The sequence below is a fragment of the Bemisia tabaci genome, chromosome 1, assembly GCF_918797505.1.
Source record: "Bemisia tabaci chromosome 1, PGI_BMITA_v3".
Taxonomy (NCBI): Eukaryota; Metazoa; Arthropoda; class Insecta; order Hemiptera; family Aleyrodidae; genus Bemisia; species Bemisia tabaci.
In genome coordinates, this window is record NC_092793.1 from 46,502,699 (window position 1) to 46,520,322 (window position 17,624).

At 42.1% G+C, this 17,624-nt stretch overlaps 1 protein-coding gene across 3 annotated transcripts in view; it reads left to right on the plus strand.

The window, feature by feature from the left end:
- LOC109038905 (uncharacterized) overlaps nt 1-17,624 on the plus strand; it is a 175,004-nt gene that overhangs the window by 146,673 nt on the left and 10,707 nt on the right. For all 3 annotated transcript variants that reach the window (XM_019054170.2, XM_072301839.1, XM_019054171.2), the window contains one exon: nt 16,071-16,254. In XM_019054170.2, the coding sequence (XP_018909715.1) occupies nt 16,071-16,254 (184 nt within the window). The remainder of the gene's footprint in view (nt 1-16,070; nt 16,255-17,624) is intronic.

The window sequence follows — 17,624 nt, forward strand, 5'->3', positions numbered from 1 at the left end:
TAATGTCAGTTGAGTTTTAGACTTAGATCTACAAATACATCGTTAAGAAAGAATTCGACATCAAATTGAAAAAAAAAAAACAAAACAAAAACAAATCTAGTATCAGGAAATTTTTCTTTGACAACTACCCCTAGGAATCCCAATTCGGGTCTATTTGACCCTTCTATCTTTTCTGGGAGAGTTGTGGGGCCGGGTATAAACGTGCTTTGTATTTAGGTCACGTGATGCAGCCTAAAAAAAGAATCAGACATCCAATGAAAAGAAAGTAAATAATCGAATGTCAACGCAGTCGATAATGGGAGTGATGTAATTGGTTTTTTAAACTTTTCTCCTGAATCTGAGCATTCGCCGAATCATTGGCAGCGCGTGGAGCGGAACATTGCGAATTCACGCCTTTTGCCATCGCGCCTTCAATTTTGCAGATGCAACACGGACATCCATCAAGTACGAATAGTTGTATCTCTGAGCCGCACGAAGACACTTCCTTTCCATTACACTATTTCCATTTTCTGTTCGTTTCCGTTAGTGTTATTTGTAGAGGTGCTCTAAGGACTACGTTATCAACACAGCCGAAAATAGGAGAGACGTATTCGGGCCTCGGTTTCGAACTTTTCTCCCGAATCTAAGAGGCATCTCACTGGCAGCGTAGATCGGTACGTTGCGCGAGCCTTGCGCCATCGCGCCTTCAATTTGCACACGCAACACGGACATCCGTCAAGCGCGAATAGTGGTATCTCTGCGCCGTCAATAACGCGTCTCAGCCCATGCCTATGCGTGCTTTGCTCTTTTTCCATATTTTGTGATAAAGTCAAAGTCTTTTGAACTCTGGGAAAAAAAACACATTGGATCTAAACCCTCACTCTTGAAAACATCGACAAGAAAAAGGACGCTTGATTCAATCAGATTTAAGCTTAAATCAAAAGGAAATCCGCTCAAATTAAGAGGATTGGTTCTTGATTTAAGCTTAAATCTGATTGAATCAAGAGTATTTTTTCTTGTCGATGTTTTTAAGAGTCTGGACTCTAGATCCAATGCCTTTTTTTTCCAGTGAACCAGAAAAATGAAAGCAACATACTGCAAAACAGTCCTGACCAGACCTTCATTATAGGGGTGCTAACAAGAACTTTCCCCAGGCGCTTTAAGTTCACGTCACAGCCCTGATGATTTTTTTTAAAGATTTCTCGTTCGTGGGGGGGGGGGGGTGTTAAATATTGAGAGCTTATGCTTCTTTTACGTTGGACGGCAACACCGTCAAAAACATCGATATGTGTGGCGATTTTATTGCGATAAAGGTTTTGCACAGCCCGGCGGATTCAGCTGTCGGGTGGGTGAGTGAGGCGCAATCTGCCGAGCAGTTTCTGCACTCGCGGGGTGAGAAAATTGGACTCGAATTTTATGACTCACAAGCACGGAGCGGGGTTGTCACGCCAGAAACGAAATACGCTTTTTTAAACAATGTGCGGATCATGGAGAAAACTACGCCAATTTCCCTCAAGTTTGCAAACTCGCGTATAGACGCAGCCGGCATATGCAACGCGATCAATGTAAATATTGTCTCGTTTCTGCCGTTTACGATTGTACTCGCTTCAACAGAGTTTGGATACTATAGTGATGAGGTGGGCTCAGCGACTGTAAAGTCACTGTCGGAAACATGTTTGAATGAATGTTAAGTCCTAAATCAAGACACCTCGCAAACGTTCAATTGCAGTGGGCATTGACTATCACTTCATGCATGTAATAAAGATTCAAAACAAAAATGAGTCGACATAAGTGAGTAAGTGTGATTTGAATGAGTTGGAATTGAAGTATTTGAAAAAACGACCTAAAACATGATCTAAGAGAGTTCACAATTAAAAATGATCAAAAAGTAAACCATCATATAAATCCGAGCTCAAACGATCTTTAATAATAATTGATATGAATGCGTATGGGAATATGCCGCCCTATGACGTCATAAGGTGGTATAGATTTCGTTTCTTTTGCATCTATTCTTCTCCGATTTTCCATTTCAGGAATAAAATGTAAAAAATATTGGGAACTCAGCTTTAGGATGATGCAATAAAATTGCTTTGTGCAAATTCTTCATTTTTGGTGAAAAAACATAAGTCAATGGCTAAAGTGCGAAACCACGTCTCTCCGTTTGCGGCGTTGTGGATTTCCAGTCCTTTTTTTTCCTCTTTGAAAACTTCCTTGATTTTTCCTCTATATTAGTATAAACTACTGTTTAAACATTTCAAACTATAAAGTTTACTTCTTCCTCCTCTAAGAAGTAAAGTAGGGTCGGAAATTTTGAAAACCCGCAATGAAGATGTCTACGTGGTTGTGATGTCATACTGTGGCCATCAGAGTGCCGATTTTTAAAAAAAAAAAAAGAAAAAAAAAACGAAGAAAAAAGGAAAACAAAAAACTCAAATCGTTTAAATTTTAATCAATTTCTATACCTAGACCAAAATCGATTTTTCAAAATAAAATCCGCGTCCCAAGTTGGAGAGAGATGTGGTGGTATCAAGCTCTCGGCCGCGGCGTATCAGAAATTAAAGGGCCATAACTCATGGGCCCGGGAAACGCGGGTGAAGAACAAGAGGAGCGTACGGTGAGTTTTAATGGAGAAGCCTGCGGGAGATTGGGAATTAAATACTCGGCGTCGTTATATCTAATATACTATAGCAGCCAGCGCTGCTGTGATAGCGAAGAGAGCAGTAAGTGCATTTCTGTATGAGCCATGATTAGCACATGCTTTTATGTGTCTCGAGGTTCATCCCAGCTTGATGCTTACTGCCCTCTTCGCTATCACGGCAGAGCGGCTCGACGCGATGCCCAGCGCGGGAAAAGCCGCCCGGGAACACATATATACATATACTCACACACACACACGCCCTCACCAACACATACGCATATACGTGTATATACGAGACGGGGACGCGTGCACGCGTGCGCAACAAGCCGGCCCGCAACGGATATGGATTTATGGCGAGAGATGCAATGAATATCGATTTCAAATTAAATTAGATCCACACCTGGTCGCCACTTCGCGAGCGGAATTTCCAAATTCCTCGCGAGTCCTCCGAGTCACCTCTGATGGGCCCTGCAAGAAATTCGAAATGCATTCCCTCCGATTTTTTTACCCCCTCCCTTGTTAGGTATTTGTAAGACTACCTCTCAACCACCCTTGTAAAATTATGGAAGTCTGGCTTAACCACCTACCATTTTTCTTAAAAATAACATTGACAGCTCGGAAAATAGCTTTAAAAAAAGTCTTTCGATGGATTATAAGTTTACACATTATACTAAACGGAACGTCTCCCACCCTTAAGGGGTTGCTCCGCGTTTTCGGGCCCGCGTGAGCTAATCTAAAATAAAGCGAGCTCATCTTAGGACAATCGATGGTCGCAAAACTCATGAAGATCGGCCCGGTCCATCTTCAGAACGAACTGTGACAAAAAATGAACATTTACATTGTTTAAATGGGTCACAACTTTATCATGTATATGAAAAACATGGGTTACATTTCCAAAAAGGACCATCAGCTGTTGAAAGCCGCAAAAATAATGGAAATCGGTCTAGTAGAAAGCTTCGGTCCCCTCTTTCCCTTGAGTGGCTTGCGTAAATGAACGGCCCTCGTCGTCTGTGGAGTCTACCAGGTGTTCTTGGGGGTGGGGGGGGGGGGGTTTAATCGGCCGGAGAGGTTAAAATGAGACTTTGCTTCCTCTAAAATGTTGATTTTCCAAAAAAATGTCTGCAATCGGAGCTGCGCCTCTTAAATATTAGAGAAAATTTCCCCTTTTTTCAAGTTTCGCCGTCGTCTCTGAAACAACACCGGCCGTCCCTCTTAATTTTGCGTGCTACATTCGTCCATGACCTCAAAAATACCGAAATCCCAAGTCACACCAAGATTTTATGGATCACAAGAGGAAAAAACCAAGTTCAACACCCCACAAGTTCCACGATTCCCCTGAAATCGCTCTATATACGAATTCGATCTTTTTAAGGCCATTCGATGGATTCAGCGTTGAAAATTAATAATGGGACTTGCTATTTTTCAAAAAACACAAGTGTGATGACAAAATGCCCGTGGAGGCGCTGCCACAGCCCCCTACTATTGGAAATTATCGCAACACGAAATTTTCATTGACGACTTTCCAGCATAAGTTGCGATCTCGCCTCGAAATTCCCAATTTTTCCATCGTACGCGGCAACCTTGATTCCAGACGAGATTGTGGTGTTTTTTTCTCTCCATTTTTCACCGGTTTTTTTTCTTTTTCATGATCGTGTGAATGATAAATCAAAACACCTACCTCTTCCGCTCCACGCGTGAATCGAGTTATCCTCCGGAGACACTTTGGAATCGTGCTTCCCTCCTCCCCTCTGCTCCAACTACGTCGATACACGGTAGAGTGGTGAAAAGCCTCTCTTGACGTGCGGAAATGCTTGCATTAACTGAGCGAATTCTCAGGAAGGCTCTTTTATACATTGAGCTTTTATCATCAAATGCACCGTTGAAAATCGAGGAGTGGAATTCGTTGCCGGTACCTGTGTAGCTCCCTTTCACATATTTTTCCTTGAAATCTCCAGATATTTTGGATGAAATTTCTGACAAATTTGAGGAAGAAATAAAATTCTCACAATTTTCCCAGAAAATTCATTTTTCACTGAAGGAGATGTGACAACGTCTGCAGGCTCATACGACGTTCTTCAGAAATGAACTTCTGCTTTGGTGTGCGCCGGGGCGGAGGTGCGGGACTGCCATGTTCGCGCGTGCGCGCTTACCACCGCGATAAACTTAAAGCGCGTCGCGCATGCGCCACAGGATGCGTAGATAAAAGCTCGGCTTCGAGTCATACTTTATAAGCTGAGAAAATAAGAGTGAAGAGACATGAGGAGATAATTGAAAAAAGGACGGCATGCTCCAATGATAGCCCCTCAATCGCAAATGACTCCCCTCGCCCCTCCCCTCGGCCGCCGCGTCCGGAGTCGTCGTGACGTCGTGGGCCACAACCTCCTCCTCCTCCTACCAGCGAAAAAATATGTCAGTAATTAGATTTGCTATAAATTTTATTGATTTTGTCTGCTTCGCACGGCTTTGCGATGTTGTGCACGTTTTAATGCAGTCCGGCGTTTGTTAATAGACCCGGGCCCGGAGATGCCGGAAGCTGGCGAAATGTTAGGTTAGGTTCGCGCTCTAGCCCGTCAAAAGTGCGGCTTTTTCCGACGATTTGACAAGGTTACGGCCGGAGTGGCGGCAATTTTTACGACTCCCTCGAATTATTTCCGCTATAACGCCTCCCCCTCCGCCCGTCTTTCGTGCGGAGCATTTGCGCGCAGTTCCCCTCATTACCGAGCGTTTCCCCTTTTTCTAATTTTTCCCTTTCTTTTTTTGATATTTTAGTACTTATTATTACTATTATTATTGCCCCTTACTTCTTTTATCCTTTAATATTATACTTACATGTCGGCATGGGCACACCCACTCGCATATGGTTTGGAATCCCCCTACCCCACCAGTTCTCGCCACCTCTATGCTCTTGATCGCCCCCTTCTCTCTCTCCGTGAGAAGTGCCCTCTCTTCGTGCCCCCCCTTCCCCTCCCCCGCGTGAATCTGGCTATCAAAGTGATGCAGTTCCGTGCCGCCTTAGATTCGCCCTCGCCAGCCCCTCCGTGCTTTTTATTGCGTTTCGCGGAAAAATGTAACTTGTAATTCAGGGCTACTCAACATAGTTTCATACCGGATTAGCGTGCATGCAATAAATTGAAAGCAGGATGAGGGGTGGGGTTAACTGATAAAAAACGTGCCACAGTAGAAATCTGAAAGAATCAGAAAACTTGAGTACCACTGACTGGACTAAGCACTGTTCTTTTGCGGCTGTATTTGTTGGCGATCCTGATGATTAATTTTTTCCTCTCCTCTTTACCTTCATGGTTGTTTTGTCTCTCTCTGCCACTTCGAGGTTTGGTATGATTTCATTAATCGGACAAATCACTACCAGGGGGTTCAACCATCTCCACTTCTTGTTTTTTTCTCTCTCTTTTTTTTCTCGTTGACGAACCGAAACATATTGTCACGAGACCACCGCTGAATTCACCATTCTACCGTCCGTGTGTGAGGTTGGATCGGCAAGATGTAAGCCAGTTGTTTTGCGATTTTTTCTCTCTGCGCCTTGTTCCGATTAGTATCAATAATTGTTTACTTTCTGCTGGGATCTAATAGGGGATGTTGCCAAATATCTCCTGCAAAGAAAAATGCATAAGACTAGTCACTGATAATCTAGGATTCATTAAAACGAAGGAAATCAATGAAATAGACTTTTCGTATGGTAGCCGAGGATTAAGTACACTGAAAAAAAAACTCCGGCCGTGGGAGCCGAAATTACGGGCTATATAGAGATACCGTCCGTTCCGGGCTCAAAGGCCGGAAATTCCGGCTGCTGGAGCCGTAACTTCGATTGCTCCGGGTTCAGAGGCCGAAGCTACGGCTCCAGCAGCCGGAATTTCCGGCCTTTGAGCCCGGAACGGACGGTATCTCTATATAGCCCGTAATTGCGGCTCCCACGGCCAGAGTTTTTTTTCAGTGTAAGGAGCCGTCCATTAAATACGTATATAATCTACATGTTAAAGGATAGGAACTTACGTCACAAGAGCACTAGGAGGCCGAATAGGTGGGGGTTAAAAAAATCTGAAACGTTACATTTAACGGTCCCTGATAAAAATTTGAACATTTCCAGCAAGATACAACAGCAGGTCGATTTGAAACTTTAAAACAGCCTGATGACACATCGAAATGCAATGTATTGCATGGATAATGTAGAGCCATGCCTTGTCTTATTGTGCCGTCATAGTGTAAGTAATCAGGCTGCAGGGCTAGTGAATTTTCAACATTTTCAAAATTTTGTACATGAATGATTTCAAATTCATCCATCGATTGACGACCATTTATGTTGAGATACAGCACAGATGGGCTAAACTCAGAGATGACTCAGTTAATAACTTCACGAAACCGCCAAAGTTTTGGAAGAGTGATAGCAACTTGAATCGGCCGGGCCTCTGAACACATGTTTCCTATGGCCGCGTCGTCAGACCCGCAGAGAAGTGAGTGAAGATAGTTGGCCGGGAAGAAGGTAACAATAGAGCAATGATATCTCACCAGGCACGAGTGTCATAACCATAAACAGTCATAAACGGGTTAGGGCCAATAAAACGACGCAGGCAGCTACTGCTTCAAGTGCCTTGCAATCCTAGTTGCCGCTCTCAGTGAACAAGGATCACCTGCATTCCGCGTAATTCTCGAGAATTAACCGCGTTATTTGTAACCCGGCATCGCGGTCTGCGGGTATTCAACGCGTGCGACTGTACAGTCAAAACAACTGAAGTAGGTGCGCAATAGTTGTATACTGAACATAGGTCACGAGGGCATGTACCTCGGTCGAATGGGATTCAATCACGATGTAAGCTGCTTGGATTAAGATGGGTTTTTTTTTAAAGAAAAAAAATTGCGTCGATAAATTTAAAGTAAAATCAACTTTCAATAACTGTCATCAAATTAGCCATGGCACATTTCTGAATGAACTGAGATGGACTATCCTGACTGTTGGAGCGGTAAGCTACCTTGTTGATTGGGTTTTCAAACGATGCAACTATTCGGCCTCTGAGGCAACGCTAGGAAGTAGCATTTCATATTGAAGGCGCTTCTTATGCGTCGACAATTTTCATCAAAAAATTATCCGAAACAATCGCATACATTCTTGATTAGGTTTTTTAATGATGCGGGTATTCGGCCTCCGCAGTCACGCTAGGAAGTATCTTTTCACAACGAAGGCGTTTCCTATGGGTCGTCACTCTTCAAAAAATTATAATCTCAATTAACCTCATTATTACACGGAGAAAGAAACCTCGTGCGTGGGACCCGAAGTTTAGGTCATATGGATCTCTGAAGTTTTCAGATTGAGCATCTGAACACTTTAGATGTAGCTGTCGAGGTTCGGATCATACATCTGAAGTACTTTAGATGTGAGAACCGAAGTTTTTCGGATGTGAAAACCGAAGCACTTCAGATGTAAGAACTGAAGTTTCAGATGTGTGATCCGAACCTCGACAGCTACATCTAAAGTGTTCAGATGCTCAATCCGAAAACTTCAGAGATCCATATGACCTAAACTTCGGGTCCCACGCACGAAGTTTTTCTCTCCGTGTAGCAACTCTATGCCGGGAAGCCTTGGATAGCTGTAAAATCTAGGAAGTATCCATCTTTTCATTATGAAGGCGATTTTTGATGGATTCCTGAACCAATTGCTCAACTGTTTGGTCATGAGTCACGTTAACCGAATCTGAGCGATGAGTTCCAAAAGTAACTTTTACACATTGAAGGAGACAGCAGTGGAGGGTCTCTGAAATACATAGTCTCAGGTTCGGAAGCTGAATGAACACGAGAGAACACATGTCTTCTGTAACCGAAGACGGCGCTGAAACGGCGGCACTCTCGGAAGGAAGAATAATTGATGCGATTAGCCGGCGAGTAATAAATCGATTAGTACGGGCCGGGGGGGGGGGGGGGGGGAGGGCTTGGGAGCCGCGATCGAGACCGCGGCGCGGTGGCCAGGAGATGCGACCGACATCAAACACGCTGACGAGCTCTTAAATCTCCCGCTTTACGACCTGTTGCCCCGTGCGCCCCAGACGCCGCGCCGACCCCGCGGTCGCGACTTCAGCCGCGTCATCTTTGATCTCGGCGTCTATTTTGAAACGTGTCCTCTACCGATCGGACCCAGGTGGGCATTCTCCACTGGAGCACCACCACCACGGGTGCAACCGAATCAGTGGCGATTTATTCAAGTTGGCAACTCTGATTTTCCTCCGTTCAGTGGCGTGGCGTGCTTTGCGATATATCGATTGTTATGCCATATAAACCTATTGAAAAGGATCGACAAACAGGGTGTTTGGAGCAAACACCTTAACAATAGATTATTTACCATAGGTTTAAATGGCATAACAATCGATATATCGCAATTCACGCCTCGCCACTGCTCCGTTTGAATGTATGTCAAACAAGCGATTCTTGGTGAGGTAGCTCACTCGCCTAAAATCTATATTTTAAATGGATTTAGTTGAGGGAAGAACGAAGTTTCCTACTTGAAAATTGCCACTAAACCAAACGTAGAGGAAAGCAGTCAGTTGAGAAATGACGTTTTAGAAAATGGAACTAGTCGGGTCTGAGTGGAAACTTTGGAGGGTATAAATTTGATCGACCTGAATCAAGAAATAAAAACGTGGATAGATTGGCACAAATTCGATCGACATATTATTTGGAAAATAAAAGAAAAAAAAACCAGTGACGGTTCCATCGACGTGAATCCATCGAAAAATTAGTGAATTGTACAGTAAAAATTGCACCAATCGACGCGATTCGATCGACAATGCCTCGATTGACAGCCGTGAATAGATTGACAACTTTGTTAATCGATGGAAAACTTTAGGAAACGATCGAAAACGTTGTGAATCGATCGCAAATTCCATGAATCGATCGACAAAACGGTGCATCGATCGACGAGTCCAACTATCTTGACTGTTGGAGCGATAAAGCAACCTTGTTAGTTGGGTTTTGAAATGATGCAACTATTCGAACTCTGAGGTAACGCCAGGAAGTATCTTTTCACAATGAAGGCGTTTCTTATGGGTCGTCACTCTTCATAAAAGGATCATCTCAATTGACTACATTACTCGTGACTGTACTGGGAAGGCTTGGATAGCTGTAAAATTTAGGAAGTATCCATTCATGAAGGCGATTTTAGATCGATTTTTTGTACTCACAAAAAACGAATTTCAAAGTAGAAATAGGCAGAAAAGGGGTATCAATTTACTCAAGACAATCGAAAACACAGGAAAATGCGGAAACAAGGCTGAAATACAAAATACAAAGGCAGGACGTTTTGGTACCTTACAGCACCATAATCAACTGCTAAAATAGAATTAAAAATAAGAAAGAAATTAAAATAAAAACCAGCAAACGGCGTTACATGGTGAAATTGGTATTGAAATCTGATTTCAATCTGATTTTCTCTATCTCGCTCTATCTCGCAAAATTTCGAGCTTAGAGATGGCGCGAACACAAACATATTTTCCATCTCGGAGGTGGGATTTTATTCGCTCGAGTGAGGGAAATCGTTAAGATTTCCGTCGAAATAATACGCGTGAAACGTTAATAATGAATGAATGAGGGAGGAAGGGCCGCGAAGCGCGTTGGCGCTCGGGAAGTGTGGATAAACACATGTTATAGGTCACAAAGTAAATGATTGCACGGTAAGCAAAGAAGATTGATTAGAGTGAATGATATAAATTTAAAATAGTAGCATGCCGTCTTCTGGCGCGTCGCCAAAACATCTAAATAATTTCGAACCGCGACCGCCCGCCTCCCCCTCCCCCCGGACCCTCTTTTTTAGGCATTGTTAGTGATGGAATAAATCAAAGACGCATCAACTTTCGAAAGTTGACGTTTCCCGTCCGCTCATTGTTGCGTTGGCTTTCAACTTTTCTGCTTCGGAAATATCTTTTATTCTCTTATTAACTTGATTTTATGTTCTCCTACATTGACGCTGGCACTGCGCTATTTTTCCGCTTCTTCAATCGTCTTTTGAGATTTAATTGCACTTCAAGTTACGGTTTAACGTGTTCGACTTCCTCTAATTTTCCTTTGCACTCCTGCATCTGTGCGGAAAAATAGTCGAACTTTGGGGACGCACTATTAGTTTTTCGCTGCTAAGCCCTTCGGGTACAAAACTGTTCCATTTCGGAGAGTCTTTTGTCTTATCACAGGATTTACTGGACAGCCATCGGAGCTTATTTTATTTGCATCCCACGTGACGTCATAATCGATCCCTATTCTCTACGTATTAACCATTGAGTAATGTATTTGTTCTAGACAGAGAAAATAGGTCAAGAAAGGAGATTTAATTAAGTGGGTCTTCTTTAGTCTAAAATATCGGTGGTGTTTATTTTCATATTCCTATCCTCTCCCCTCCCCCCCCCCCCAAAAAAAAGGTTGATACAAGATGCAAGCGTTCCGTAGACTCACGATACATTTTCTCAAATCAGAAAACACAGAGAGAATAATGAAAAATTTCTTCGGTTTAAATATTAATTCAAAAGGCAGCTTTTCTTCCTTTTTCCGAAATACATTCTATTCCTTTGTTGTTCAACGAGAATTCCATAGAACTTTTCAAGAGAACTCTAGCTCTGCTGTTTGGAATAGATAAAAAATGCACAAAAGTATCTATCAAAACTTCGAAGGGGAATTCTTTTCTTTATTCAGCCATTACTTACCAAAAATTCAGTTCCATAAACATGACAACTCCGTCCAAATTGAAAAAGTCAGTTAACAGCGAAAATCCGAAAACGCTGCGAAAGTTTTTTATACTAATTTTTACCGCCAATATGTCTACTGTTGAATGCGTGGGCCGTATCTAAATTTATTTGCCACGGAGTCACAGGTCGAATCATTTAAAATAACATTTTTTGTAGCTTTCTCAAGCCGTGACACCTTTCTCGGACTAATGTAAGCAAATCCTAGCAGAGCAAGCATAAGTAAACGGAGCTTGAAGAGTAGAATCTGCTTAAAGTTGAGCTTGCATTGAAAGAAGGAACCGTGGGGAGAGAGATAATTGTGCACCACAAGCTAAGCTCGGTCTCGGACAAGGATAGTGCCCGTATGACCTATGCCATGAGTCCGTTTTACGACTTGTAATTACTTAATTATAATAATGTTACTACCAGTATCTTTCGATCATTTCTCTGAATCACCCGTTCATGAATATTTGTATTTCTTCTGATCGCGAAGAGTTCTTTGCTTCTCCATAATTTATCGGAGGGATGAGCACGAGTTGCTGGATTGGCAGGAAAATTACAAGTCTTTGGGCGTTTTGAGTCGAGTCGATTTTAATCGCTGCCTGACAGTTATTATCATGTGCGTGCTTGTATTTGAAGCGTTGTTTTGGCCTAGTATAAACCACATTTCTTTTGAGTATGAATTGCAGAAAGTAAAAACCAGCATCAGTGGGAATTACAACAATTAAAGAATATCTTCTCTTGCAGAGGTCAGGGGGTTCTAGATGTAAGCAGTATAGCATAGGTTCAACAGTTACGTTGAAGACTTTCTAGATTTTTTGCTTTGTTAGCAGAGTATTTTGTGTAAAGTTCAAGCTTAAAAGGTGGCTTCTTTCTCGTCGATAAATTGAAATAGGAGCTGAAATTTGACACACCACGATGGAGATACGTGGTTTCGCACTTTGGCCATCGAGATGTTGAATGCAGGGAGAGGTCAACCCGTCAGCAGATCAAAGAAATGAAATTTTTAGGTTCCGGAGGCCTCAGTAGAGGCGCATTAAGTCCTCGTAAATTTCTGCACGGCTACAAAGTAGTCACGGAGACAACTAAATTTTAACAGTGCCGACCGGCCATTATTTACTTACCGAACTGGCAAATTAGTGAAAGATGGTTGGCGGCCCGCTTCTAACCCCCCCCCCCCTCCCACCCCCCTCCCCAGTTCATCCTCCCTCACCCTTTCGGTTCATCCAATCGAGATCTCATTCGCTCGAATCAGAATACTCGAATCGGCACACAGTGGAACGAGTCAGTGGAACATCGATAGCCAAGTGCGAAACCACTTATCTTCATTGGGATGTTTCAGAATTTCTGCGCCCATTTTATCTTTCCGAAGAGAAATAAGCCAACTTCATAGCTTTAAATTTACTCAGGATATTCATCATACCTGGGGGATTAATCAAGGAAGTTTTCAAGAAATTACGTTGACTGGTTTTCGAAGGAAGAAGTAAAGTATGACATGAAGTCTGCAGAGTTGCAAACGGATACGTGGTTATGCACATCAGCTACCGCAATTTTGAAAGCTGATATCTTCGTATTGATAAGAAACGTGAAGGTTTAAATTCAGCTTGTCATCGAATTCCCTTCAAGAGGCATCCCTTAAAATTACCAATGTGGCGTGATACACCTTAAAAATTGCAGTTTTAGTCGAAATTTCGGTGTCCAGCCTCTTCAGGAGACCCGCTCCACTGCGCGGCACGGCAGAATAAATAATAATGAGAGGGCGAGGATCCGAGGATAAAAACTAATAACGCGAAAACGGAATGGGAGAACCGCAGATCACAATTTATTCTGCAGATCTGAAGTAAGGATAAACCCGATTGTTTTATCCCGTTCCCCAACCCTTCGTCCGGGGGCACCATAATTACGCGGACCGGGATGCGCCGAGGGGGATGGGAGGAGCCTCCCTGCTCCCCTCCCCCCTCCACGCCCCGCAACCGTCTTCATTTCCATTTGATCCGATTTTCTCGGAATAAAAGCTCGTAAAACGTCCGATTTCTTTTTTTTATGTATAAAATTATAAGGTTCCCCCCTCCGATTGTTTTATTGCCGCGGTCGGGTTTTTTTTTTGCCGAGCGATTTCGAGCAGACAAAGAGAGACTGATTTTTTTACTGGTTTGTTTCATTATTTTTATACTTTCTTGTCTTATTATTTCTTTCGTTTTTTCTGATCTTTTCTCCGCCACTCAGCAATCAATGCTTCCGGCGAAAAAGCGCGTGTATGTGCGGCTCGTGAGACTCTTAAGTGATCGTTTTAGATTAAACCTGTGATTCGTCTTTATCTTCTTTTTTCACTCGTGTGTCCGCATGTAAAGTAATTAAAATCGTTTAAGAGAGACTCCTTTTCATCTCAAAATGAAAAGCCCTTTTTCGTGATTTTTAGAAGTGAATGTGATTCTGTCTTTGATTTACTGTAATTTGATTATATTGCAACAGTTTTGCAATATCGTAATTTCTTCTTTTCAACCAATAGGATCGCTCCATTTTCCATTTTTTCTTTCTCTACCGCTTTATCTATCCATGTCAATAATCAGCCCGCCGATTATTCTACAGGAGGTGTATACATTCGTCTGCAAAAATCAGCAGTAGCAATTGAAATCTTTCATTCTTCAACCCTCCCACAAAATATGACAAGGAAAAATAAGACACTTTTTTCTAAAAAAACAAAAACAAAACATGAAATTGCTAAACGTGAAAGAGAGCTCTTAGTCATTTTTTTTTCTCTCTCTTCTTTTTTTCCCTCCGTGCTTTAATGTCGGGGTGTTTAATTTTCATATTTTCGTTCTCACGGGCGCACTGCTAGAATAGTGCAGTGAGTCGTTAAGCCTAAAGACTTACCAACTCAGAAAAGCCGGGTTCACCTGAACTCCAGCACTACATCGTGCTGGTTTAAACTAAACGATCTAAGATTCGGCTATTGACTCCTCACTGGAGTGAAACTATTAAAACTCCGGGGCAGGAGAAACAGTGCATATCTCACGTTAAAAATCATAAAACCCCTCAACAAAGTATCGGCTATATTGTATGAATAGAAAATTACACCACTTTTTTATGCTGTGGCGACACGAGACTGCCAGAGCAGGCACCATTACACCGGCGTTGCCGTAACTTAGGGCCAATGGAAATTCGGTCGGTATTTTTCTTGGTTTTTATCGCTGAAATTGGCTACCTGGACACTAGTCGCGTTCGATTTTGTACTTACTGCCAACAAATAAATGAAGCGCTTTCCGCTGCTGAGCGCCGGATGGGCGGTCCGATCGATAAAACAATTTGTGACGGAGGGTTTCTTGACAGGTGAGAAGGGATAAAAACGCCAAAAAGGCGGCTATAAATTTGTGCCGCGTGATCGTGAGGAAAATATAACGTGGCTTCGAGGAGAGGGAAAGGCCAAACGAGGATAGATAAAAACGAAGGCAAGTTAAAGGCTCGCAAAATACAGTGTGGAGCTCCCAATCGAGAAGGTGAGTAGGTGCATGAAAGGCCGAGTGCGGAATCACAAAATTCGCATGAAGATTCTCTAAAGGTTTTCATGTCATGCCCACTTTTTGATGTCATGAATACAATTCGCAGTCCAGCGTAGATCTCGAACCGAATATGCTTTAGAAAGTAAAAATGAAAATATAAAGAGAAGGAAAAATTGCAACCAAGATTCAAGAAGCACTGCAGGGTTTCTTTCTTGTAAATGAAAAAATAACAAAAAATCCCAATTGGTGATAGAAAATTCCTTCTTTTTTTTAAAGAAAAAAAAATTCTTCGACGAAATCGATGACCAAAGTGCGAAACCATGCATCTCTGTTTGCGACGTTGCAGATTTCCTGTCTTACTTGATTTTTTCCTTCGGAAATATGGTCAACGCATTGTTTTGTAAAATCCCTAGATTTTTTCTTCTTTGTTAGCAGAATATTCTGTATATATTTCAAGCTATAAAATTGGCTAATTTCTCCTCGAGAAATTAAAGTAGGAGCGGAAATGGCGATGGAGATTCGTGGTTTTGCTCTTTGGTCATCGATATTCAAGCTTGTCCAAAGGTTGCTTTTTAATTTAAACTACATTTTCTATGAAAATAAATAAAAGTGTTAGGTCTCGGCGTTTCATCGCAGATACCGGGGTAGAGATAAATATCCTCACCCCGAAGCGAACTTTGGGGGTTGAGCCGTAAGGAGGCGAGGGGGCGGAGCCCTCCGTAAACCTCACCATTAAATACAGTGCTATGTTCTCCGGTCCCGGCTGACGTAAGCTGTGTGTCCGCAACGCAACGTTGGAGCACGTCGCGGTCGTAATTACGGACAGCGACGGGTGATTTAACGCGCACATCCGAGAAGTCCAAGTGTCCAGTAAAAATGGACGCTAACGCCAACACACCTGGCATTAAGTTTATTAGATTAAAGTACATAAAGCAGAGAGCTCTCGTCGATTCATAAGTTCACTGCGGGCCAGTCAATGGTTATGCAATTTTACTGGCGTTGTTAAAAGCTAACCTCGAGCGTCGCATCTAGCCGGGCAGTGAAACGCCTTCCGAAGTAGCGCATGCAAAACGCACTACACATCGTAAGACTCGCTATTCAGTTCTCTCGCAGCTTTCACCCGAGGTTCTTTTCTACATCAGTTACAGCAATTTAGAACACAGATCCATTGCACCATTTCAAAATTGCAAGAATAATTTATTTTTAGCACTTATTTGTGGACGTTCACATTTTTTGTTCCAGGTACTCCTATCAATAGGCTACCCATAATGGCAAAATCAGTATTAGATCTTTATGAGCTTTATAATTTGGTCATCCAGCGAGGAGGACTTGTCGATGTAATCAACAAGAAATTATGGCAAGAAATCATCAAAGGTCTCAATCTACCGTCATCAATCACATCTGCTGCTTTCACACTTCGAACACAGTAAGTTTTTCAATCATACAACAAACATTCAGTTTAAAAATAATCGATGATTTGACTATAAAACAACGCATCTGGATTTGCGGCGTTAAAAATATCCGTCAAATTTTGCTTTTCAGAGGGATGATTGACCATCATTACTTCACAATAGTTTATTTGATTGTAATATCTATTTACCTTCATAAGAGGATTCTTGGAAAAGATTTACCTCATAAAAAGTAGTAGTAGCGGTAATTATGAGAGACCGAAATCGAGATGCGTACTTTCGTAATTCATCGTCGTAATGAGAAAAACCCGATATCAGAAACACACGGACTAATATCTTACATGTCTCGAGCTTATTTCCCAATTTCAGATTAATTCACCCAATTTTAGTCGAGTAGGGCCATTTAAATACCAATTTCGTATCGAATGAAGTCTCACAGATTCCTTCATTCCTGCGGTATGCAACCCATTCAGTGACCGCGTTGACTAAGTTGCACTTAATGCAAAAGTTTTCCTGTTTCTTATCTCTTTCTACAGGTCACTAACCTGCATAATATGTTCCATTTTTGAATAGTCAAAAATACCTTGACAACCTTGCAAAGATAAGCCTTAATTCCAACATAACTTCTTCTGTTTTCCTGGTTATTGGACAATAATTTTCAGAACCATTAACTTATTATGAACTGTCACAATCAAAAAGGCCTTCAGTGCATTTATTCTCGGGAAACTCGGTCAAGAAAGAATAAGTATGCAATCAGTATACTTAAACTAAACAAGGAAAAACAATGTTGATGGATCTCTTAGGATATAAGTGAAGTTCGCGGAGTCATTCATTTTACAGATCAAGTGCCGTTGTTACAAAATTGAAGCACTCCTCATCATCTTCAATGTGATTTGTTATAACTATTATCCACGTCGACTTGAAAAGTTATACTATCTATAGACGGAGAAAACAAATACCTATATTTTATGAAATGTCATTAAATGAAGTTTCCTGAAATTTTGCGTCTCTTGGCCAGAGGGAGGCTCCAGTCTCTTTAAAATGGGCTACTGGACAGGGTCGTAACTCAATACATGCGTTACACGTTTTCTCATCAAAATCTCACGCAAAAAATGATTCGCACAACGAGAACTCCGAGGATCAACTCAAGCGGGCTGATTTTTGAAATTGATAGACAAAGCGATAGACACAGAAGGCATAGGGAACATGGTGCAAGCCTATTGGTTGAAAGGGTCGTTGTTATAGACTAAGGGGGAAAATGATTGACTTACTACAAGAGCTCTCGTGGGTTGCCGTTACTTAGTCTAGTTACCTCCTTCTCCTTTGTCCATTGCCATCTCCCGCCTCCTCCAATGGGACCGCTTCATTCACAGTTTGTCTTCTTTGT